The 27,001-nt window shown below is 36.6% G+C and overlaps 2 protein-coding genes across 3 annotated transcripts in view; one reads left to right on the top strand and one right to left on the bottom strand.

Moving 5' to 3' along the window:
• Positions 1-27,001, bottom strand: part of Herc3 (HECT and RLD domain containing E3 ubiquitin protein ligase 3) — a 121,487-nt gene that overhangs the window by 9,874 nt on the left and 84,612 nt on the right. For both annotated transcript variants that reach the window (XM_077803611.1, XM_026405193.2), the window contains 2 exons: positions 23,995-24,061; positions 23,053-23,135 (listed from right to left, as the gene is read on the bottom strand). In XM_077803611.1, the coding sequence (XP_077659737.1) occupies positions 23,053-23,135; positions 23,995-24,061 (150 nt within the window). The remainder of the gene's footprint in view (positions 1-23,052; positions 23,136-23,994; positions 24,062-27,001) is intronic.
• Positions 9,268-11,128, top strand: Nap1l5 (nucleosome assembly protein 1 like 5). Its single transcript, XM_026405194.2, has one exon. It carries the CDS (start codon positions 9,363-9,365, stop codon positions 9,927-9,929), a length of 567 nt encoding a protein of 188 aa, XP_026260979.1. The 5' UTR covers positions 9,268-9,362; the 3' UTR covers positions 9,930-11,128.

Genomic DNA, 27,001 nt, shown 5'->3' with positions numbered 1-27,001 from the left:
TACATTAGGCCATGAAATGAGTCTTAAAAAATTCAAAAAAAAATGAAACCATATTCTGCATCTTTTCCGATCATAATAAAAATAGAAGAAATAAAATTAGAAGTCAACAAAAGAAATTTTAGAAATCATACAAACGTACAAACGCTGAACACTACACTTTTGAACTAATAGTAGTTCATTGAGAAGTCAGAAGGGAAGAAAAGTACCTATCTCATCACTTTGTTCAATATAGTCCTAGAATATTTAAAAATTCCTAAAACAAATGAAAATGGAAACAAAAACCAGGTAGAGTGGCACACACCTGTCACCCCAACTATTTGGAAGGCGGAGGCAAGAGAATCGCAAATTTGAGGTCAAGCTTGGCAACTTTGTGAGACCCTGTCAAAACTTTAAAAATAAAAAGAGTTGGGGGTGTATCTCAGTGGTACAGTGCCCCCAGATTTAATTCCCACTACTGGAAAAAAGGAGAAGAGAAAATGGAAATACAACATACCAAAACTTGATAAAGCTTTTGCTAGATCAACCAAGGGGGAAAAATAGGACCCAAAGAAAATAAAATTAGGGATGTATATAAGGATATGTTAAAATCGATACCACAGAAATACAAAAGATCATTAAGGATTTTTACAAAAAATCATATGCTAACAAATTGGAGAATCTAGAAGAAACAAATTTCTGGACACATATGATCTATCAAAATTAAATCATGAGAGGCTGGGGTTGTAACTCAGTGGTAGAGCGCTTGCCTGGTGCAGGGTGTTGGGGTTGATCCTCAGCACCACAAAAAAATTTTAAAAAGGCATTGGGTCCACCTACAACTAAAAAAAAAATTTTTTTTAACTAGGTTATGAGGACATACAAAACATGAACAGACCAATAACAAGTAATGAGACTGAATGAGTAATAAAGTGCCCCAAGAAAGCAAAAGCCCAGGACCCAATGACTTAAAATTTCACCAAACTTTAAAGAAAAATGTCAATTATTCTCAAACTATTCCCTAGAATTGAAAGGGAAAGAATCCTTCTAAATTCATTCCATGAGACCAGCTTTTACTCTGTTACCAAAACCAGACAAGAACACAATAAAAAGAAAATAACAAAGCAATATCCTGGTCAACACAGATGCAAAAAATTCCAACAAATTACTAGCAAATTCAATTCAACAGCACATAAAAAAATCATTCATAACAATCAATTGGTTTTATCCCAGGGAAGCAAAAATGGTTCAACATTTGTGATCATATTTAATAAATGTAACATAACAATAAAATAAGGATAAAAATCATATCACCTAAACAGATACAGAAAAGCATTTGATAAAATTCAACATCCCTTCATGATAAATGCCCTGAACAAGTTAGGTATAAAAGAATCATACTGCAACCTAATAAAGACTATATATGACAAACCCATAGCCAACAACTTACTGACTGGGGAAAAGATGAAAGTATTTCCTCTAAGATCAGGAAGAAGAAAAAGTACCTATCTCATCACTTTGTTCAATATAGTCCTAGAACATTTAAACAGAGAATTAGGCAAAAGGGAGAAAAGGGTGCAGTGGTGCATGCTTATAACCTCAGCAACTTAGGAGGCTGATGCAGAAAGATCCCAAGTTTGAGACAAGCTTTGGCAACTTAGACTCTGTCACAAATAAAAAAGACTGGGGATATAGCTCAGTGGTAAAGCACCCCTGGACTTAATCCCCAGTACCCAAAAATGAAAATTTTAAAAAAGGAAAGAAATAAAAGGTTTATAAATAGGGAAGAAGTCATATTACCCCTACTTGTAGTTGATATGATTCTACATGTAGACAAACCCAAAGACTCCACTGACAACTGTTAGAACTTATCAATTCAGTAAAGTGGCAGAATACAATATCAATATACAAAAATCAGTACCTTTTCTATATACCAATAACAAATGTGCTGAAATCACAAAAGCAATCCTATTAAAATAGCTACCAAAAAAAAAAAAGAGAAAAGAAAGAATCTAGGAACAAACTTAAAACAAAGACACGAAAGATATACACAATGAAAATTACAGAATTCTGATGAAAGAAATTTTTAAAAACCACCCATGTTCGTAGATTGAAAGAATATTGTTCTTATGTCCATAATACCCAAAGTGATCTACAGATTCAATGCAATTCCAATCAAAAATACCAAAAATACCAATGATCTTTTTTTTTTTTTTTTTTTTTGATACTGGGGGTTGAACTCAGGGACACTCTACCACTGTGCTACATCCCCAGCTCTTTTTATTTCTTGAGACAGAGTCTCACTTAAGTTGCTTAAGGCCTTGCTAAATTGTTGAGACTGGTCTTGAACTTGCAATCCTCCTGCCTCAGCCTCCCAAGTCACTGGGATTACAGGCATGTACCACTGGCATCTAACACTGCATCTCAAGGACATTCTTCAAAGAACTAGAAAAAACAATCCTAAAATTCATATGGAACCATAAAAGAGCCCAAATAGCCAAACAACTTTGAGCAAAAAGAACAAATCTAGAGGCATCACAATACCCAATTTCAAGACATACTACAGAATCACAGAAACAGAAACAGCATGGTAATGGCATAAAAACAGACACACAGACCAACTGAACAAAACAGAGATCCCAGAAATATAAACCCATGCATCCATAGCCAACTGATTCCTGGCAAAGGCACCAAAAACATACACTGGAAAAAAGACAGCTTCTTCCACAAATGGTGCTGGGAAAACTGCATATCTACATGTTAAAGTGTGAAACTTGACCCCTAGCTCTTACCATATATAGAAACCAATTCAAAGATGGATCAAATGGGGCCGGGGTTGTTGGTGAGTGGCAGAGGGCTTGCCTAGCATGTGTGGAGCACTGGGTTTGATTCTCAGCACCACATATAAATAAATAAAATAAAGGTCCATTTACAACTATAAAAATATTTTTAAATAATGCATCAAAGACCTAAATGTAACACCTGAATCTACTACAAGAAAACTTAGCAGAAAGATTTTGAGACATTGGTACAGGCAATGATTTTCTGGATAGGACCTCAAAAGCACAGGCAACTAATGGGGGGGGGGGACAAATGGGATTATATCCAATTAAAAAGCTCCTTCATAGCAAAGAAAACAATCAACAGAGTGAAAGATACAACCTACAGAATGGGAGAAAATATTTGCCAGCTATCTGTCTGACAGAAGGATAACATTCCAAAATATATAAGGAACTCAAAAACCAAACTAATATCAGCAACAACAAAATCCCCCAAGCAATCCACTTTAAAAATGGGCAAATTATCTCAAGAGTCACTTCTCAAAAGAAATACACATGGCCAATAAGCGTAAGAGAAAATGTTCAATATCATTTGCCATTAGGTAAACACAAATTAAAACTACAATGAGATACCATCTGACCCTAGTTAGAATAGCAATTTTTTTTTAAAAAAGTAACAAATGCTAGTGAGGATGTAGAGGAATAGGAACTCTTACACACTGCTTGCAGGGATATAAATTAATATAGACATTATGGAGAACAATACTGAGATTCTTCAGAAAACTAAAAAGTGGCAGCAAACCACATAGCTCCCAGTTATCCACTGGCTTGCAAGAGTCAACAACAGAGGGTCTACAGAACAGTGTTCTGTATTGCTAAGATATGATGTTTGGTAGGCTACGTATATTAAATGCACTTTGAACTTACAATGAGTTTATCAAGACTAGCCCATTCTAAGTCAAAGAGCATATGTATATACACATACTTATGCATACCCTATTGGTTCTGTTTCTCTGGATAACCCCAGCATACAAATGTCAGGGTGCTTTATAGCAAATACTTAAAAATTCAGAAGTGGCTTTAGAATTGGGTAATAGGAAGAGCACAGAAAAGTTCTGAGGAGCTTGACAGAAAAGGAATAGACTGCCTTAAAGAGACTATTGTTAGAAATATGGACATCAAAGGAGATTCTGATGAGAGAAAGAAAAAAGAGGGAAGTTGTAAAGAAGTTTTTACTGAACTAGAAAATATACTGTCATAGACAGAATGCTGCTGGAAATACCAATGTTGAAAGTATTTCCGGTGAGATAATGCACTCCACTATTGTTATGTATGTAAGAAATAAATTTTAAAAAAAAATTATACAAACTAACAAAAAGTCTAAGAGTAGAAAAGTACACTATTTCCAGGAAAGTAGGGGAATGAAGGAGGAATAATTTGAATAATAATCTGATTTACCACAATAATTTTGTTCTGACTATAGCCTGAATTTCTCAGGTATTTTTTTCATTACTCAGGTATTCTTGATCTTTTCTATGATTTGGGAAATATATATGTCATATTTCATATTTTATTCTGCAAATATTTCCTAATCAAATTAAATGTAGATCTGTGAATGAAAAGATTAAAAGTATCATTAAAAAAGAAAAAAAAAAAAAAGAAAGTACTTCCAGTGAGGTCCCTGATAAAAATAAGTAATATGCTATTAGAAACTGGAGAAAAGACAATCCTTATTATAAAGTGGCAGAGAACTTGGCCCACTTATGGGTGCTAGTGTTCTGTGAAAAGTAGAAGTTGGAAGCAATAAAGTTAGATATTTAGCTGAAGAGATTTCCAAGCAAAATATTAAAAGGTGAGACCTGGTTTCTCCTTGCTGCTCATAGCAAAGAAGAAGAGGAAAGACGTAAATTGAAGAGGAAACTGCTAACAAAAAGGAACTAGAAACTTGGATATTGGGACAATTTTTAGCTTAACACCAATAGCATGCTCTGGAAACAGGGCCGTGTGATTTAACAATGGTTTGCTTCAGAGATTAGGCATATGGCTCATAGGTCAATGAACTATCTCAGCCGAAGTCAGGCATAAAGATGCTGTTATACAGAAAGCTGTGGAGCCTTCTTGTATAAGTACTGGGCCCCTGTGAATTGTGTGGGATCCCACCAAGGTTATTGAGAATTTCAAACTAGCAGAAGCACTGCCAGCTTGGATCAAAGGGACTGAGATAAGATAAAATGAAGGCGAGCTGTTGAGATTTCTGAAATTCCACAGGCAGGAAATGGACAATAGAGTTGTCTGGCTGTAAACATGTATTCTCTTTTTAAGAAACAGGAAGAATGACCACAGAGATAGTTCAAAGGCTATCAAGACTGCCACTGCCACCAGGAGCCTGACTGAAGGAGTGGTGATGCCACTTCAGGGGGTCTATCACCCCGGTGGACTAGAAGCTGGAGGATGGAGCCTTAAGCCTTCTCAAGCCTCGAAACCTAATTGAATTTTTCCTGCCAAGTTCCAGACTTGCTTTGAGCCTGGGACCCCTTCAGAGTGGTAATGTCTATCCTATGCCTGTCCCACCACAGTATTTTAGAAGCAGAAAACTGTGTGGCTTCACAGTTTAAAGCTCTTGAAGAATTTTGCCGCAGGATGAATCATACCTTGAGTATGATTCATGCTCGACTTAAATGATGTTCAGATGATGTATTACTCAAGGTTCTCTGGAGAAAAAGAGCCAATAAGGTGGGCTCTGTGTGTATGTGATTTATTATAAGGAGGTGACTCATGCAATAGAAGCTGACAAGTCCCAAGATCTGCAGTTTGCAAGCCGCAGGCCCGAGAGAATGGATGGTGTATTTCAGTTCTAAGGCAGGAAAACACTGATGTCAATTCTTTTCTATTTGAACCTTAAATTGATTGGATAAAGACCATTTATATTAGGGAAAATGATCACTTTACCCAATCTCCCCATTTATATGTTCATTTCATCCAGAAACTGTCTCACAGACATACCCAGAATAACAATTAGCCAAATATCATGGCATCTCATGGTCTAGTTAAATTGGCATATAAAGTCAGCCATCACAAAAGAGATTGTGGACTCAGGGTTGACTGTATTAAAAGAATACTGGAATGGGGTGAACATATTTTGTGTTTAAGAAGGACATGGTAGCCAGGCCTGGTGTTGCATGCCTGTAATCCCAGAAACATGGGAGGCTGAAGCAGGAGAATCACAAGTTCAAAGCCAGCCTCAGAAACTCAGCAAGGCCCTAAGCAACTTAGCATCTCTGGGTTCAATTTCCAGTACAAAACAAACAAACAAAAGAGGACGAAGACGTGAATTCTGGAGACCTACAGGGTAGAACATCATAAACTTTGTGTTCTAGCAAATTCATATATTCAAGTACCAACTCCCTGTAAATCAGAATTTACTGGGAGATAGGATCTTTACAAAGATAACCAAGTTAAAATGTGGTTACTAGGGAGGGCTCTAACATGATATGACTGGTATCCTTAGAAAAAGGAAAAACTGCATACAGAGACACACCTAGAGGAAAAGAATGTGAAAAGATGTAAGGCTTAGAACAGAACATTCCCTCACAGCCCTCAGAAAGAACCAACCCGGACAAAATACCTTGACTTTGGATATCTAACCTCAAGAATTATTAAAACAATAAATTTTTATTGTTTAGACCACCTAGTTTGTAGTAATTTGCTGCAGCATCCCTAGCAAATTAACATATAAATTCTCATCTCTAACACATCAATTATCATTGCTCTCAAAATATTCTTTTCCTTAATAATGGCCACTAACAGTACTTACCAGGTACTAATCCTTGCAAGAAGTTCTTAGATACATATTATCTCAGTGAATATTCAAAACTAACCCTTTGAATGAATTTTAGGGTATTAAGATTAATGAGAAATAATTAGGTTACTAAAGTACATGCCGATACAGATGGATCTCCAATGCATTATGCTAGTGAAAAAAGCTGAACTCAAAAATTTACAGGATTCCATTTTCTGACATTCTAGAAAAAACAGAATTATTAACAGTAAACAGTTCCAGGAGTGAAGAAAGAACTATAAGGGAACTGTGTTGGGGGGGGGGTATGGTATTGTCCCATCTCTTTTTTTTTAACATTTATTTTTTAGTTGTAGTTGGACACAATACCTTTATTTTATCTCTTTATTTTTAAAAAAATATTTATTTTTTAGTTGTACACAATACCTTTATTTTGTTTATTTATTTTTATGAGGATGGAACCCAGGGCCTCACAAGGCTAGGCGAGCACTCTACCGCTAAGCCACAACCCCAGCCCCACTGTCCTCTATCTTAATAACAATAAATCATGCTTACATAGCTACATTTGTGAAAGCATACTCCAAAAGGGTGAATTTTACTGCATGTAAATTATACCTCAATAAAACAGACTTTTAAACAATAGCCTGGCTTAACATCAAGTCTTAAAGTCTGCTGAGAAGGAAATATCTAAAACAAGTTAAGTTAGTCAACAGATTTGATTAAAATTGTTTTTTTTGGTTTGTTTAAGTCTGTCACAATTTCCATACAAAAAGAATCAGAAGGCCTTCTTCCTACCCATTTCTGTCAATTAAGTGATAAATGCATTAAGAGAATATTTTGTATTTCTGATTCTAAGCTTGATATCTACAAAAGGAGAAAAATCACTCCTATTCTCAAGATGGCTGCAGCCATCAAAGATGATAAATACAATACTCGCAGAGAGACAGAATACATACAGCGTCAGCTAACCAAATGTAAATGCATGAATACATCAAATTCCGTCAAGGCTAAGGCTGAAATTTCAGCCTTAACAATAAAATTCTGTTATAAATGGTAACAGGGCAGGGAGAAAGCAAATTTTCTGGAACAGAATTAAGAAAGTAAAATAAGGGCTAAGGGTTTAGCTCAGTGGCAGAAGCACAACTAATACTGGTAAAACCATGGGCTCAATCCCTGGCACCAAAAACAGAAGGAAAAAAAAATAACACAGCTAGTGGGAATCACAAGTACATTAAACAGCTAGGATATTGACTAATGGGAATAACATTGGCCTTTATAAATGTTTACTTTGGAAAATGGCACAAAAAATGTCCATTTCTGAAAGATTATTATACATGTCATTTTCTGCATGTTAATGCAATCATTTTGTAAAACATTATCAGGTGCTTGCTCCATATCACCACCAAGTGATTTACATATTAACTAATTTAATAGTCACAAGAATCAAAAGATGGAAAGCGATTTTCAAAATTCACTGCTTAAAGCTTTAGCAAGTCCAAAAAGCACTTAAACAGCAATGAAAGCATTCCTAAGGAATCATGTACAACCACAAGAATGGGATCCTAATTAGAATACGTTATATTCCATGTGTGTATGTCAAAATATACTCTACTGTCATGTATATCTAAAAGAAACAAATTTTTAAAAATTTAAAAAAAGAATGCTTGGAAGGATCCTTCGCTTACTATGCCTAAATTTTGTGTGCTAATCCTTATTCAAGAAGCTCTGGTTTGGGTTATAAATAAAACAGGGTAAGAAATTAAAATGCTACTCACTTTGCTGTCAGAGAATAAGAGTTTGCTGTTTAAGATCTTTCAAATGCTCTCAGATACGAACCACCAGCAAGACCCACAGAGCAGTGCTGAACTGTGTTATGCCTTGGGGACAATGACTGTGTGTGTGTACACACAGGTACAGCAGTATTAAACACATAAATCAAGAGAGAGAAGAGGAGGTCCTCTTCCTGCGCCCCATGCTTTAGAGAGTCTTATTTTTCCTTGGCTCTCCTCCAGTTTTATTCCTCCCCATAGGCCATAGTGTGGAACTTTCTAGAACATCCACCAAGATACCGGAAGCTCTGAGATGTCCACCCAAACAGTTCCAAAACCGCTTCCAAGATCCATCCCATGACTACCTTGACACAAGGATAAATGCTACCAGATGTGAGAGATGGGGAGGCAGCTAGATGCAGAGATATAGTCCATACACATACCACACGTAGAAGGGAGCTGGCTCTCCCATGCTTTCCACTTTCCAGAAATGAATTCAGAGGATTTAGGGCGTGATCAAGGCAGCCTCGGGAGGAACTGGGCATATACTCACTACCAAGACAGAGCAACACCAGTAATGGGGAGATGCAAAAGCTGACAGGTGTACTGGCAGATAGATGTACCCAAGAGCCTAGATAGGGAAAAAGAAGTGCGCCAAAACCAGGATGCGGCAAAACGCAGTTCCTGGAAAAAGTGCCTCAGGCATCGGCTGGCCTTTGCAGTCCAGCTCTGCAGAGAGTAGGGGGCAGGGATCTGCGTAACTGGGAGCTGGGTGTCCAATCGGAGGGTTTTGAAGGCCGAGGAGATGGTAGGGTAGCAACAGGAGGAATCTGGTGCAGTATGAGCGCACAACCATCAGCTGATAGCGAGGAACCAGTCAAGTGCCGCGATTTAAAAGGGCGGGGCTGCAGCCGACGTCACCACCGCGGCACTCGTCACCCGCGCTTGCCGCATCCCATCCACAAGCTCTCTCTGGACCAGCTCGGGTGCACACGCGTCTCTGCGGGAGCCAGCCTAGACCTCTGCGGCAACTCCGGTATCATGGCCGACTCCGAGAACCAGGGACCTGCGGAGCCCAGCCAGGCGGCAGCGGCGGCGGCAGCGGCGGCAGCCGAGGCAACTGAGGAGGTAATGGCGGAAGGCGGTGCGCAGGGTGGAGATTCTGACAGCGCCGCTGGCCACAGTGACAGCGCGGCTGCTCAGATGGCTGAGGAGCCCCAGACCCCCGCAGAGAATGCTCCAAAGCCTAAAAATGACTTTATTGAGAGCCTGCCTAATTCGGTGAAATGCCGCGTCCTGGCGCTCAAAAAGCTGCAGAAGCGATGCGATAAGATTGAGGCCAAATTTGATAAGGAATTTCAGGCTCTGGAGAAAAAGTATAATGACATCTATAAGCCCCTACTCGCCAAGATCCAGGAGCTCACCGGAGAGATGGAGGGCTGTGCATGGACCCTGGAGGGGGAGGAAGAGGAGGAGGAGGAATACGAGGAAGAGGAGGAGGAGGGCGAGGAGGAGGAGGAGGAGGAGGCTGCGGCAGCCGCGGGGGCGGCCGCGCGGGTGAGAGATGACCGTCACCATGCCGAGATGCCCGATGACGCCAAGAAATAAGAGGGGGCAGAGATCACCAGGAGAAAGTCGCCGTAAACAACAATCCATTTTTTTTTTCTTTTAAATATTGGTGGACTGTAAAAGGCTCAGGTTTTTGACCAAAAATACAATGTGAATCTATTCTGACATTCCTAAAATAATTTAAATTGAAGCAATTCGATTCTGGTCAGCCCATTTCAAATTTGACTTTCATTTTGAACACAACAAAGGTATCAAAAGATGTCGAAGAATACCAAATTAGGCTTAAAATGGTTTTTTCATGATCTGTGAGGACTGGGATTGAGGCTGCAATGGGTGTCAGCAGATGTAAAAGAAAGTACGTCACTTGAAATTCATTCATAACGCGACCATTACCCTACCCATGGAACAACCCAAGCCAAACTGTACTGCATTCTCCATGCTAATTCTTCTTTAGTCCTTACATTTCCCAATGCAGAGAAAGCGAACCCGAGAAAGACGTCATCTTTTAAGACTTTGCTTTTGCAACCCCGACATCAGCTTTACCACGTCAGAGGAGAGACGGTGAGAGACTGTGTGGAGGAAGCCTGCGATGGAGATCATGAGACTGTTGCTAATGAGGCCAGGAAAACTGCCATTTCAATTTCTGAAAAAATGTTCTGAATATTTGAATCTAGAGCAAAACATGGTTTCAAGAAGGAGAGTGTATAACATGTATAATATTGTCAACATACGTATTCATTAGTTACAGTTTCATGTTTAAGTGTTTTCTTGGTAGTGTCTTTACAAAGCCGTAAAAATTACCCTAAATGTTTTAAGTCACTTTACCTAGAATTGTAGAAATATTAATTTACTTGAAGAGATGTAGAATGTAGCAAATTCTGTAAAGCATGTGTACCCAGTGTTATGTAGTTTGATCCTTGTGAAGTCTTTGTCATGTAGCTTTTAGGGTGTAGCTGTGAAAATCATCAGAACTCCTCACTGAAGCTAATGTTTGGGAAAAAAATATATACTTGAAGAACCAATCCAAGTGTGTGCCCCCATCCCCAGCTCAGAAGTAGAAAGGGTTTAAGTTTGCTTGTATTAGCTGTGCCTTCATTATTTTGCTATTTAAATGTGACATATTAAATATAAAATGGTGCATAATCAAATTTTACTGCTTGAGGATAGACTGGCATACAGAAAGGATTTTGAGGAAAGAACACATTTAATGTAAAGACTCTTAGCTTCTTTGTGGGTTTTGAATTATGTGTCAGTCAGTGATCTACAAAAAACCATAAGCATAAAGTTGTTTACCACTGTGGTGTTAATAAAACAGTATTTTCAAAAAAAAAAGGACTTGGTATTCTTACTGCGTATATTCTCATCTATAAAAGGGAATGGTCCCTTATGAGTTAATACACATTAACCCTATAGAACAGTAAATGCTGGATAATTTTCAGCTATTATCAATATGGTTACAGAAAAATTTAACCCTCCCATTACAAAAGGGGATAACACAGCCATCATTATATCCCTACTTATTATTTATTATCAGAAAAGAATTTGCCATTTAATTCAGAAATACAGAAAATTCAATAAACTTGATTTCTTCAACATAAAATCAGGTTTTGATTTCCTCTAAGAATAAAAGACTTTAACATGACATTATGAATATACAAAAATGGTTATCTTCAACTTTATGTTTGGACATTCCAAATAAAGAAAAAAACAAAACAAACAACTAGGCTCCAAAAAAATTTTTAAAAATCAGATGCCAATCTCTTCCATTTCTTAAGGGTTAAAATTACGCAGAAGCAAAAGCTGACTGTTTTTGTAGGAAATGGAAGGCAGCTCTGACCTGTTGCTAATGACAACAGTGAGTACAGACACCTAGGGTAATGCTAATCTTCCCGATAGCCAGAAATTAAAAATTTTCTTTTAATTTAAAAGAAAATTAAAATAACATTACATAAGTCATGATTATCTTAAATCATGATTATTTTAACAAAGCAAAGAAAAAACTAATAAAATATTCATTTCTTATCTCTAGATGAGAGATTCTCATTTAATATTTTTATAGATCCAGTAAAAAGCAAAATTGATTAAAATACTAATAAAGGATCTACTTACTAGGGAAAAGAAACTTGGCAGACATATGAGTATTTGTATAAAGAAAACCCATTCAGCTGAAAAACTATTAGATGAAAAATGATTCAAATACTAATAATGGGAAAAAAAATTTGCAGGCATATGATTATTTATATAAAGAAAACCCAGAGAATCAGCTGAAAAACTATTAGATAATCGTCTGATAACTGATCTGGCTATCAGATAACAAAGAAAAATTTTTACTAAAATAATCAAAATATATGGAAAAGGATTTCACAGTAGAAATAGCAAGACAAAAAATATTTATATCAACTTCTGATAAAAAAATTATATATAACCTATGTGAAAAGAATAAACTTTGGCCTTCACAAATGTAACATAGGCCTTTGAATTGTAAGATAGAAATAAAAAATATATGTTAATTCTTCTCAAATTAACCTTTAATTTGTCACAATCCATCAAAGCTCAAACTTGATGTGGAATTTATTAACATATACCCCTCATGCTTACTCATTAGAATCTAGCTAAGAAAACTTAGTAATATAGACTTTAGTGGACAAAAAAATTTTAATTGAAGAAAATACGCAAAATATTTATCAATTACTGGACATGTAAAGTCTAAGCGTGGCATAAAATCAAAAGGACAACACATAAATTAGGAAATTATAAAAAATTATACATATACTCAACATTTTCAAATGCAAATAACAAACTGGGAATAAAATCTATAATTATATTCAATGTGATTTATATTCAAATCTATAATTATATTTCAATGGGCTCAAAAAGAGCTAATAGTCAATGTAATACTTCATATGAACCATAGGAAAATGAGGTGTTTTATAAAAATATATAAAGGATATAAGTAGGTTACTTTAAAAGGAGGAAATAAGACACTGAAATGGAAAGATGCATTCCTATATGGCGGCAGCACTAGGAGAAACAGGGCTCTAGCAAGCTCTTGAGACACAAGTTCCCCAGGGTGTGCTCTGATCAGCAGTCTTTCTTTTATAAGGCTTTAGCTCTTGGGTTTTCACTCCTTCAAGGATACGGGGATGTTTATGATACAGTTCTTAATGCATAATGTTTCCACCATTTCCTAACTCGGCTGATCCTGGAGTACTTATTTGATAGTTTGTCAGTCAGTCATAAAACCTGCAAGTTAACAGCTAGCAAGATAACCCTCCCTTCAAAGCCAATCAAATACTATCAATCAATAAACCATTTTTAACCCATTTTAGGCCAAACTTAGTCAACAAAGCACAAAACAGCAGAAAGAAGGACAGCATGCATTACATGTAAAACTGCAGCACTCGGATGCTTACTGTGCAAGCAGAGCACAGCAGCTCTCTCTGCTTGCGAGTTTCATACACAGATACATCTGCATTAGACACACACGACACAAATGCTTTTTTCTTTTTTCTTCTTTTATTAAGGTGAAATCCACTTAATATAAAATTAGCCATTTTAAAGAAAAAACTCAGGGGCATTTTGCACATTGAATGATGTTGCATGGATACCACCTCTTATTTGTTTAAAAAAATATTTTAGAAATAGACATACCAGAAAAAGGGATCAATGTTGTGCAGAATATGTAAAGTATCCTATGTATAAAAAAATTAATGAAATTGAATTTATCTATTTTTTGGTAAAAAAGAATACCACAATATAAGGTTTTAGTGACATGGATAATTTCATACACTGATGATGTATAAAAAGGTACAATTCATTAGCAAAATCAATTTAGCAAAAATATCTGTCAACACATTCAAAATGCTATACATTTTATTTCATCCTTGGAATCTTATTAAAAAAAATTTTCAAAGAAAAAAAAAGAACACCTTTACACATAAAAGAGAAAAAAGGGAAATAAAAAAACATACAAGCCAAATATCCAAATAAAATAACACATTAACACAGCAGACTGTACAACTATTATTAAGATGTCCATAAATATTTTGTAACATTTTAATACTATATAAGCACTGTCCCTATACCTGTTTAAAAATTCAGACATTCAATTTCATACACATACAGTATGTTTTAACTAAGCCAACCTTGTTTTCAAAACATTACATAGCCTACTTGGTAAAACAGCAAACTCTTTACAATAATTTTTCTTCCCGGGGGAGAAGGATACAGGAACTCTGGAGCCCCAGCCTCAGGCTCTCAGTTGTAGTACACCGATGCTCACTAAGCTGAACAGCTGGTTTTGAATCCTGGACTTCCCACTGTGTAACCCTGACCAAGTAACCAATGCCTCTTTGTGCCTCAGTTTCCTCATCTGTGAAGTGGGGAGGCTTACCTGTTAAACACTTAGAATAGTGCCTGACACATGGTAAGCACTAAGGAAGTGTTCCTGGCATCTTAATTATCTGCTATTCCTGTAACAATCCAGTACAAATGTAATGCAGACTTTAAAGACTGCATCTTTCATATACTATTCATGAGAGGTTAACTGAAGTTAATCAGAATTTTAACCTCAATAGATTTTTAAAAAATATTTTTAGTTATAGATGGACACAATAACTTTATTTTATTCATTTATTTTTATGGGGTGCTGATGATCGAACCTAGCGCCTCACACAGGCTAGGCAAGTGCTCCACCCCTGAGCTACAGCCCCAGATCTTAAGGAGAAAGAAGTGTTTGTCATGCGTTAAGTTTTATTCACAGGTACCCTTTGGAGCATTTACCTTACTAAGTCTAGCATTTCTCAGTGTTTAGTCCTTTTACTATTTATTGTCGCTCTTCCCCCATTTCCCTTATACAGGGGAACATACAGAAGGACAGCAATTGTGATTAATTTAATCACATCAAATCAAAGTAAATTTGGGGGGATCTATAACAATATGTGAGTTTTTAATTAGTGGTAATAACACCAATATAGCATATGATAAATACTTAAACATGAGTAGTCATGTGATATAGTATTATCCAGATGTGACGACAGCAGTGGCAAGATTTAGCTATGATGCAGATACCAGCATCAACCACAGATATTCCTTTACCCAGCTGTCTATAACTCATTTGACTGTGTAGTTCTTGTCCAAGGATAGAAAGCAATTTTAAGACCAAATAGAATGAAATAAATTATGGATCCACAATTGGTATTCCTCCGGCATTGCCCTCCAAGGCAGCCATGACAGCAAATATCTTACTGTTAATGAAAACAGCTTCAATGTCAATAATATCTGTGTACCCAGATGCCTAAATTAAAAATCCAACGGATATTATTCCTATAGTTTTTTCATTTCTTATCTTATTAATATCATACAGGACCCCTGGTGACAAGATTATGGCATATAGCAAGCAAAGGAATGCAGCTATAACGATTAATCTTTTATCACTTCATAAACCTTCTTACCAGGATCTCAAGGTACTTTGCTGATAAGATGTGTTTTGTGCAGCTTAAAATGAAATGGGGATAAAAATCAAATGTCTTTTCTTCTGGCTGCCACTAATGAAAACAGCTGAATTAAGTAGTATGGCAGTAACCATATTAGATTCTTGGAAGATGCTCAACAGTATTATGGGCTGAATGTTTGTGGCCCCCACTCCCAAATTCATATGTTGAAACACTGCCTTCCAATGAGATGTTAGTAAGAAAGTGGAACCTATGGAAGGTAAAGTGGATCAGATAAAGTCATGAGGGTGAGCCCTCCTGAAGGGGACTGTTTATAGGAGCCATGAGAGCTTGTGTTCCCTCACTGCCCTCCACCATTCAAGAATATAAGTAGTTGGCCTTCGAAGAGGACCCTCACTAGAATGTAACCAATGTTGACACCATGATTTAGGACTTTCAGCCTCCAAAACCATGAGAAACACATTTCTGTTGTTTATAAACCACCCCATCTATGGTACTTTGTTACAGCAATCTGGACTAGGATAAACAGATTACTGAAAGCAACAGGATCTGTCACCAAGTGACACAGAAACAAGTAAACAGTGACTAACACAGTATGGATGAGCTCACTGTGTGCTTAGTGAGTGCTAGTGACCCTGAAAAGCCAGAACTTAAATTTCTACCTAACACAGAAGTGGTTACATATGTTAATCTCAAATATAGTGTATCGGGAATCCCTATTTTGCTTGGCAATATGTAACATAACCACATATTTTATTGTACAAAGACTTTAAAAACTTTCGAAAACTATTACTTAGTAAGTCAGTAACAAAAAAATATGGAGTTTTCTAATACAAGATAAATAATATGGGCTCCTTTTTGTGATCTTATATATATTTTGGTTTTGGCTCATAGTCACTATATAGTGCTCATAGCCCTAGATATTTTCTAAATAACTAGTATAATAAGATTAAAAGATTTTTTCTTTTTTGTCCTTGGTTCTGCCACAGCTTCAGAATAGTTTTAGAGAAAAAAGGTTAAAGACCACAATGTTATAGTGCTTTAGTCTGTAGAAGCAAGCCTTAGAACAAAAAAAAATCTCTCTCTGGCCTTCCCCTGCGCCCCCCCCCCCTTTTAATGGAAACAAAAATAAATTTTATTTATTTATTTTTATGTGGTGCTGAGGATTGAACCCAGTGCCTCACAAGTGCAAGGCAAGCACTCTACCACTGAGCCACAGTCACAGTCCTTTCCCTGTCCTTTTTCCATCTAAGAAATTATTTCTGTCTCCCAAGGCAGGTTCATACAAAGAAAGAAACAAACATGGCCACGATGCGGCAAATTTATAATCACAGTGCTAAAGTAAGAAGATCACTTGAGTTCAAGAGTTGAGACCACCGTGACAACATAGGGAGACCCTGCCTCAAAAACAAAAAAAAGAAAGAAAAAATTCTCTGACTCATCTAGTAGTAAATCATAAGACCCTGATTCCAGAAAGGGTCCTACCCCATTCCTGGAAGAAGGGAATATTGCTCAGACAGGCAAGAAGATGGGCCTTGCTGGATTTCCCTACTCAGTCTCTTGGCATGAAATCATACCCTTTTTATCCAATCACATTTCTACGTGGTTGACCATGCTTCAGTCATACTTATATAATGAAGTCTTAGGGCTAGGGTTGTGGCTCAGCAGAAGAGTGCTCGCCTAGCATATGCAAGGCACTAGGTTCAGTCCTCAGCACCATATAAAAATAAATAAATAAAATAAATGAAGTCTCCATCAAAACTCAAAAGGACAGGGTTCAGAGAACTTCTGGACAGTTGAACACATGGGAGCTCCACACTGTGTCTCACACCTCATCCTATGCATCTCTTCATTTATATCCCTTCTAACATCCTTTATAATAAATCAGTAAATGTGCATATGTGTTTCTCTGAGTTCTATGACTTGCTCAAGTAAATTAATCGAACCCAAGTAGGAGGTTGTAGGAACCTTGACTTATAAGCTAGTCAGTCAGGGGTACAAGTAAAACAATCTGGGGCTTGCAACTGGCACCTGACAGAGAAGCCCCCCAACTTGTGGGATCTGACACTCTCTCCTTGGATTACAGAGTGCTCAGCTGGTATCTGCTGCAGAATTCATTGTTTGCTTGCTTGCTTACTAGTGAGACAAAAACCCCACACCTTTTGGGGTCACATAAGTAATCTGTGTTGTGAGAGTACAAGAGGTTAAACTGAGCTTATTTTTCTTTCTGTTGCCTTAAAAGTACTTTTTGATTTATGTATAATTTTTAAATTAAAATATGTATTATTTATGTATTATCCTTAAAATAACATATGTGTTAGCAGAACATCTTTATCATAGATGCTCTGTAAGAGCAGTTCTAAAGTCATACAACTGAAAAGGGATAGAAAAGAAAATCAGCATGCCTTTTAAATAAATAACATTCTGGGCCAGTGATCATTAATTCCATTGAATTTAAAACAAAACAAAACAAAAAAAATTGCCTAGCATGTGCAAACCCCTGGGTTCAACCCCCAGCACCAAATAAAAAAAAAAAAAATTAAATTCTCAGAGTAAGTGAAAGCAGAGTTGAGCAATGTCCGTGACCACACTTAGGCCAGCAATAGTGGAGATTGAAAAACAGATCCATGAACAAGGTTTTATAGTGTAACACCTAAACTTAGCAAATAATGGTGGCTTCTTATTATCTGCTGAATGAAGTCTCATTTCTTTATCAATCTTCTGTAATCTAATCCTGCAGCTAAGCCAATGTCAGTTGTTCAAATAAAGCTTTTGCCAGTAAAGTTCCTGCCCAACACCTATCTCTAACTTACTGTTCTCTGCCTAAAATAGCAACCCAGATTTATGCATCACTTTACAAAGCTTTCATTTTTATGTCCATTTCTCTACTTTCTAGCATTCAAATCTTAGTAGGCTTCTAAACCTAGCTCTATCCCCAATCTGTTCTCCTAGTTGCATCTGTTCAAGTTGAATTCTCTGAACGCCTTCAGATTTGACCACTCAATTTAGTCTTCATGTTCCATTTATGGTTGCATGAAACGAGATTATCACCCTAAATAAACTGTTATATTTCAGTATTCCTGCATAGTTTGTCTTCCAACTGTTGAGTCAATTCAACTGTTGATTCAAAGAAATGTCTGTTGAATAAGGAGAGAGACATTGAGAGTGACAGGAAAAGAGAGAGAAGCAGAGACAAGAGGAAAAACTCAGAAAGACAAAACATAGCAAAAATAACAGACAAAAGTAAGCTAAGAGAAATAACATGGTAAAGATACAAACAGGAATTATAAGACCCAAGAAATATCTCAATTACAGACTATGTCACAAATTGCCTATACCTGCACTAGTTCACTCTCTTCCCCACCCAGTGCACTGTCACAGCGCACACTGACTCACCAGAGTAGGAAGACATTCTCAGTGTTCGCTTCTTCAGACTGTTTGCATATCCCATTGTTAGAATCTTTCAAATGATATACATGTTATCTTTTCTAAAAGCTGATGCAAAAGCTAACACATCCTTTGCAAGACTGAGGCTGTAGGCCACACTCTGCTTAATGACAGGGAGATGCTCAACATAATGCACCAGATGGGCACATTGTTGAGCGAATATCAAAGTATTCTCACACAAGCCAAGACAGTCATTTGACATGACCTCTTGATACAATCAAGAGACATGGTAAACATGAAATGCCTGAAGCTGCTGCAAGTGTAACGTGGCATACTCTTTTACAGTAAACCTTTTTTTTGTAAGTAGGAGCCTGTATAAAATAATGATAAAATTATAGCAATATACAAACCCATGACATACTTGTTTATTATTTGCATATTATGTTTCATATGTAATTGTATATGGCTGGCAGCAGCACAGCAAGCTTCTCGTACACTGCATCTCCACAAATGTGTGAGTAATGTGCTGTACTATGACATTATGACAGCTGCAATATCACAAGGTGATAGAAATCTGTCAGTCTATTATAATCTTTTGTATATTCAATCAGTCATTGAAATAAATGTCATTATGTGGCACACGACTACATATCTACATATGTACCTGGTACATATGCTATAATGCAATCACCAAAATTAGGAAAAGAAATAATCTAAACCAACATAGCCATTTCATAAATCCGCCATATATTTTCTCATTCTAAAAACATTTTCAGACTATATGGGATAATGGGCTTGTTCTTATTAAGAAAATAAAGAACTGAAAATAAAGTACTTGCTATTCTAAAAACTACCAGTGTTACATATGTAAAGAAAACTGCTTTTAGCTCTAAGAAATTCTTATCAAATAAAGATTTTTATTGCAAAATCTAATTGAGACAAGCCTCTACATTAGGGTCTCCAGAACCAACATAATTTCATCATCTGAAGCCATTTTTGTTGGATGTCCGGTAGCTTCTTTATCATCTCACTAAACTGGTACAATTGCTCACACTCCACCCCCCCCACCCCTGCCACAAAGCCAAGGCTTCCTGGATAGTCTAGAAGGTTTACAGGACAAAAATGGTTACTAAAGTTACATTAGGTCATACAAGCTGAGCACCCTTAACCTAGAAACCTGAAACCCAAATACTCCAAAATCTGGAACTTTGAGTATAACATGATGTTCAAAAAGTTTCAGATTTTAGATTTGTGGATTAGGTAGCTCTGCTGGTAAAGTGCCTGCAAATAGTCTAAAATCTGAAAACTTAGAAATCTGAAACTTCTGATCTGAAGCATTTCAGGTACAGGATAGTGAATCTGCACTAGCTTCTAGTTATTTTTAAAGAAGTCTACCCATTCTTCTATCATTTCTATTTTCAAAAGGAAAGAGTTATGGAAGGAAACCAAGACTCAAGAGTAAATATGGATACAGTGAATATTATAGGATTTCTAATTATATCCTCGCAATTATTTAGAGTAAGATGCCAACTAAAGATCAGTGTTAGAAATTAAAAAAATAATTCCCTAACATGCTTACAAATAGAATCCAGTTTCTGTACTTGCGTCACAGTTTAAATGATCTTTTGCTTTCCCCTGTAAAGGCTTCCTCACTCATAGCCCTTCCTGTTGGAGACTGACATTCTTTCATACACCCATCCTCCCCCACATGCTTTTTTTTCTAAGCCAGGAAGTATTACCTCAGCCCTGTATGCCTATAATGCTCAAATTCTCAACTAAAGGGTCTGTATTTTATTCTAATTGTACAGCTCATTTGAGAATGCACATTTTCTTTGTCCTTGTTTTTTTATTTATTTTGCTTCACCGCTTCTTTTTTTAAAAAAATTTTTTAATACCTTGATCTTCTTTCTTTATTTATTTATTATGTGGTGCTGAGGATCGAACCCAGGGCCTTGCCTGTGTCAGGCAAGCACTCTACCGCTGAGCCACAACCCCAGCCCTTCATGGCCTCTTTCTTTGTGGTTCTCATTGTAAATGACCTCAAATTCACTGGTGATTGGGAATGGTGTAAGTAACTAAACAAAATAATCATATAAGACTTCTTTCTTAAAATACATATATGCTTTCAGTTTTAAGTATAATCACCTTGGTATCAAGCCGATATATCAAAAGCAACATATTCTAAATGGAACTTTTCCCCCCTCAAACCTGCTTTACAGTCTGTTCTCTATTAGTAAGTTGTCCAAATTAGAAACCTCGTAATTGTTATCAAAACATGCCTCATTTGTACAATCAATGTATAATCAGACACTTGCCTGTTGATTATATATCCAACTTCATATTTCTACTATGTCCATTCTTTACCTCAATTACCTTAAGAGCCTCCTATGGGCTTCCATGCACATGGTCTATCTCCATATAGCTAAAGTTATTTTTCTATGTCCATATGGCCACTAAAGTTATCTTTCTAAAACATATAAACCCAATCCAGTCCCATCCAACCTCCTGATAACCTTCACTCTGACACTATCACAACCATCATCCATCCAAGTCTTATCCCACACACCACAAGGACTGAACAATCTTTATCATGTGTTGACCTTAAGAGTCCTGACTCATGTTATTCCCTGTGCCTAAAATTATTCCTCACACTTGAATCCTTTGACATCGAGTAAAAACATTATAGCCTCTCACCTTAGTTCCATGGCACTTGACCTATAAATCCTGTCACACATATCATAATCCATCATAATCATTCATGTACATCCACCCTTCCCATCTCATCTTGAGCTTCTCAAGGACAGAAGTTACTCATCTCCAATATTCAGCAACATACCAGGCACACAATAGGCTCTCAAATGTTTATAAAGTGAATTAATTAATGTGTATGCAGATAACTGGTTTAATACAAAAGTAAACAAAATTGAGTAACTTATCCCTCTAAGTTATCCCTCTAAAGAGATAACTCAGACTGTGAATCATCCTGAAAATATCAATCCTGAATTTTCATGAGGCAAAAAATAACTAAATTTAAAACCTATATTATACATTCTCCACTAGAAGGATAACAGTAATAAGTAAGTACTTTGTGATATGATAAATACACACTTTGGGTTTTGTTTACAAATTCTAGTTCCTTAAGGCAGATCATAAAAACTCGAATATTTGCTGCTTTTCTCTGACCTACCTTGTTTGATAGTACATGTTAATATCCCTATGTATAAGGGGTTCTGTTCCTAACTGGGAGGATGGAATGCTGCAGACAGGCCAAGAAAAATCTGAACAGACAGGCCTTGCTCAGTTTCCTACCCAGTCTATCAGCATTATATACGTGAAGTAGTCTCTAAAAAATCTAAAAGGACAAGGTTCAGAGAGCTTCCAGATAGCTAAAAATGTGGCGCTTACTGGAAGATAACACAGAGAGGGCATGGAAGTTCACTTTTCCCATAACTCACACTATGCATCACCATTCTTTGTAATATTCTTTATAATAAACCAGTAGACATAACTATTTCTCTGAGCTCTATGAGCTGCTTAAACAAATTCATCAAACCCAAGAAGGGGGTTGTGGAACTCTGATTTATAAAGCAGTGAGTCAGAAGCACAGATAAAACTAGAGGGGGCTTGTGACTGCCTTCTCAAGTGGGGACCAGAGAGCTGCTTTGGGGAATGAGCCCTTAACCTATGGGATCTAACAATATCTCCAGGTAGAAAGTGTCAGAATTCAATTGAAATACAGGACACATAGCTGGTATCTGATGCAGAATTAGCTGCTTGCTAACTGGTAAGGGGAAAAACTCTCATACTTTTTAGGATCACAAAAGTAACTTGTTGTGAAAATATAATGGGATAAAACAGTTTGAGTTGATTTTTCCTCTATATCCCCAAATTTTTATGACATTTACTTTTTCAACACATTTTTGTATCAAGTACTTTGTTAAATCCTAGAAACCCTGGGATAGATACTGGGAGTTCATTCATTCCAAAATATTTTTCTGTAAACTATCTCCCTTTATTCTCACAACTATTCCATGAGATAGACAGGACAAATATTATAATTCCCATTTTATAGATGAAAGAGAAAACAGTTCACATGACTTGCTCAGGGTCAAAGTTAATAAGGTTTAGATCTAGAACTAAACAGTCATTCCCTAAATCCAGGTCTGGTGTCTGCTTTGCTATTAAAAATTCACCATAATCTGCAAACTCTTGTTCTATCACCCTTATCTCTTCTGCAAAGGGATTAAAACATAATTTTTAACTAAAAGTCAAACTGCAGAAAAATAAAACAGCCATGTTTTTGGTCTGAGGTCAGGACTAACCTGTTATCCTTGCACACAGTCACTTTGTCTCCCCCAGGTATCAGCTTCTTCTGTTCAATTACTCCATAGCTTTCTCGGCAGATCTACATTTAAGGCAGAAAAGACATGCTTCAATTCTGTTTACCTCTTACCTTTCTAGAACCCAAATTACTGAGACACGCCTTCAGAACAACTTTAACTTAGTGGCTATTATCTCAGAAAATTCACAGGAGAGGATTAAGAATACGAGTCAGAAAGTGTCAGCACCTTTAAAAACAATTTTTAAGTTACAGAGTTGACAATAAATGTAATCTATAAGAAAATCGCATGAACTCTAGAAAAGAAAAACATTGGATGTGTCTGAAGTAAAGAGAATTAATGCTTTTATAATTTTCCTAAGTGGACAGATTAACCCTTTATCCAACATACTTACTGAACTCCTATAACACAAGATACTATGAGTAAAATAATTTGATTCAGGGAAATCTAACTTTGTTGTTTAATTTGGAGAGGAACTAATGTTAACTATGACTTTTAAGCATGATGAAAGAGAGACATAATTTTTGTTGTTGTTGTTTTTTGTTTGTACTGGGTGGTTGAACCCAGGGGCACTTAACCACTGAACCACATCTCCAGTCCTTTTAAAAACATTTTTATATTGAGACAGAATCTTGCTAAATTGCCTAGGGTCCTGCGAAGTTGTTGAGGCTGGCTTTGAACTTGTGATCCTCCTGCCTCAGACTCCTGAGTCACTGGTATTGCAGGCATGTACCACGTCACTAAGCCACATTTGCTAAATACAGGAATTCTTTTTAAATTTTTTTTTGTAGTTATAGATGGAAAGTATACCTTTATTTTATTTGTTTTTATGTAGGGTTGAAGATTGAACCCAGTGCCTCACATGTGCTAGGCAAGTGCTCTGTCAGTGAGCTACGGCCCCAACCCAAGTATAGGAATTCTTACCGTGAAATTGAGGCAGAAAGTTTCCTCAACATCTTCACCAGGGTAATCTAAAAGCTCTTGAAGACTCCTAATCATAGAATAACAAAAGAAAAAGAGGCATATCAGGAATTGTAATAGAGTTTTTAAACTCACTTATATATCCAGAATGTTTGTGAGGAAAAACTAAGCAAGAACATTCTAGACAGAACATCGAGTTCAGACTAACAGAAAACTATGTACCTATGAATTGAAGACAATTATTCAGATGGATTTTTATATGACATACTTGTGTTCTCTTAACCCTGGTATGGCTTGGAAGTATATACATGAAGATGTGATACTAAATGGTCCTAAAGACTGCCTCTGCCCATTTGCATTAGTAAAATAATCCAACCTTCATTTAAAAAAAAGCCAGAAATTTACCTCATCCATTTTGGAATATTAATGGTGGCTATGAGCCATAATCTCAAAAGACACAATCCCAAACACTGTAATCTCTAACACTGAAATCCTGAAAGATCAAAATCTCTAATGTCTAAAATTCCAAAAAATATAATTCTGAAAAAAATAATTTTAAAAATTGTAGGGCTGGGGTATAGCTCAGTAGTAAACATGTTTGCCTAGCATATGCACAAGCCCTGGATTTGATCCTCAGCGCTGCAGGAAAAAAAAAAAAATTAATGAAAGTATTTACACACACATTTTTAAAAAGACAATTTGATTGATTGTGGTGCTGGGGATAGAAACCAGGGCCTCATGGATGCTAGGCAAGTGTTCTACCACTGAACTACAAACTCCAAAATCTAAGATATTTATTTACACTTTTTTGTTTGAGAAACAAAAACAGCACACTTTACAGACACACACAAAAAAATTGGCAATAATGCTCATATTTTTGCAAGCACTCAAATAAACAAAAAAAATTTGTATAAGTATTATAGTTACAAGAAAACAAAACATTTATAAAGATATAGATAAAAAATGACGTATATAAACAGATTACTATGATTGGTAATTATGAGCATCCAGCTTTTTAGCTGCAGCCATTTAAACTATGGTAACAGAAAACCCAAGTCTTTTGAGGAGATGGATCAAAAACTGCAATGGGTCATCACTGCATTTACAGCAACCCAAAGAACTAAAACCTTGAGAAATTTACAAATGCGGGTGAACAAAAAGGAGATCTCTTCATTTACTGAGGAAATTTCAAGATTTTTTATGTACATGCAGAATGCTAACACAATGTCAATGTTGTGATAATATACTTTCATGGAGTCCAATTTACCAAAAATTGCATAAAATGAATAGACTCTCGAAGTCTCTGCATGATTTATACATACAGTATTGGAAATTAGGCAATGATGAAATATACATAAGCATAGAGAATTGTAAAGAAAATCATGCTGACAACTTAAAATAGTGGAGGGGGGGGGGAGTAAAAAAGCCTGAGGGCTGCAGGTATAGGTCCTAGAGTCCAGAGGCCAGTGAGCCTACAGTTCTACTGTCCCATCTCAGAACAGTTGGCTCTCAGTACCTGTTCTCTCCAGGGCCCATCCCTACCAGTGGCTGGCTTGGCCAATGCCCACCCACACTGAGGGCATATCTTTTCCACCTCATCCACTCAGACACACATTGATCTCTGGAAACACCTTCACAGACACACCTTTACCAGGTTCCTAGGCATTCATTATGCCTAATACAAGTAATGTAGCTCAATGATAGAATGCTTGCCTAACATGCACAAGGCACCGGATTCAATCTCCAGTAGGAGAGAGAAAGTAAATGCACTAATTATATTCCAGAATCTAGATTTCTACCCATCCCTGTTATATGGCTTTCTTTCTCTTTTTTTGGCCTCAACAGGAATTGTGGTTTTCAGGATTTCAATCTTCGAGGACTGAAATTTTCAGAATTTTGGACTTTGGGGACTTTACCATTCAGATTTATAGTTTTTGGCATTATGGTTGGCACCACTTAATGGCTTATTAATGCAATAGGCACTATATCATAAAGACACTTTATTATCTGTAACACTAATGAACACTGAAGAAATGTACCTTTTTTTTTTTTTTTTGGTAGTACTGGGGATTGAACCCAGAGGCATTTTAGAACTAAGCTACATCCCCAGCCCTTTTAATATATTTTTTAAAATTTTGGTTGTAGATGTGTACAATACCTTTATTTGATTTATTTATGTGGTGCTGAGGATCAAACACAGTGCCTCATGCATTCGAGACAAGCACTCTACCATTGAGCCACAACCTTAACCCCCTTTTAATTTTTATTTTGAGACAAGGTTTCATTAAGTTGCTCAGGCTGGTCTCAAACTTGCCATCCTCCTGCCTTAGCCTCCTGAATTTCTGGGATTACAGAAGTGCACTACCATCTCTGGCAAGAAAAAAAAATGTACTCTTAAAAGAAGAATGTGTTTATATCAATAGTAATCATATCCCAACTCCCAAGGGAATACATTCTTAAAACTAGACCTCATTCACACTTTCTTCTTTAGTAAGCTTCTCTCTTGCAATTCCATCAAGAGTTTCCCAGAATGAAAATTCCTAATGTGGAATTTAAATCTGTTACCAGGTTAACCAGCCAAAATCATTACTTAAAATATATAATTCTCAGCCAATCTGGCAAAGCAAATAGCACACACTTCTGTCATTCTCCAGCCTTCTCTTTTAGTAATCAAAAAATTAACACTGCCTGGTTCTTCTCTGCCTTTTTTTTTTTAATTCCTTCTAAATTTTCTCTTTCTAAGTGTTCCAACCCCTCCTACCCTTGATGGTTTCTCAATTCTGGTGTTTGTACCAGAGATGTTAACAGTCTCATTTTTACCTTAAAGACCACCTTCCTTTTGCCATAAAAGATGATGTTCTCTCCCTGCTAAAGCTGTCTTTTTATGTACTTGATCTTATGTTGACTAAAAATCAATATAGAGCTAGGCATGGTGGCACACACCTGTAATCCCTGCAGTTTGAGAGACTGAGACAGGAGGATCTGAGTTCAAAGCCAGCCTCAGCAATTT

The sequence above is a fragment of the Urocitellus parryii genome, chromosome 10, assembly GCF_045843805.1.
Source record: "Urocitellus parryii isolate mUroPar1 chromosome 10, mUroPar1.hap1, whole genome shotgun sequence".
NCBI classification, from domain to species: domain Eukaryota; kingdom Metazoa; phylum Chordata; class Mammalia; order Rodentia; family Sciuridae; genus Urocitellus; species Urocitellus parryii.
Note: the sequence above shows the minus strand (reverse complement) of the source record. Positions and strands in the feature narration are given on the sequence as shown.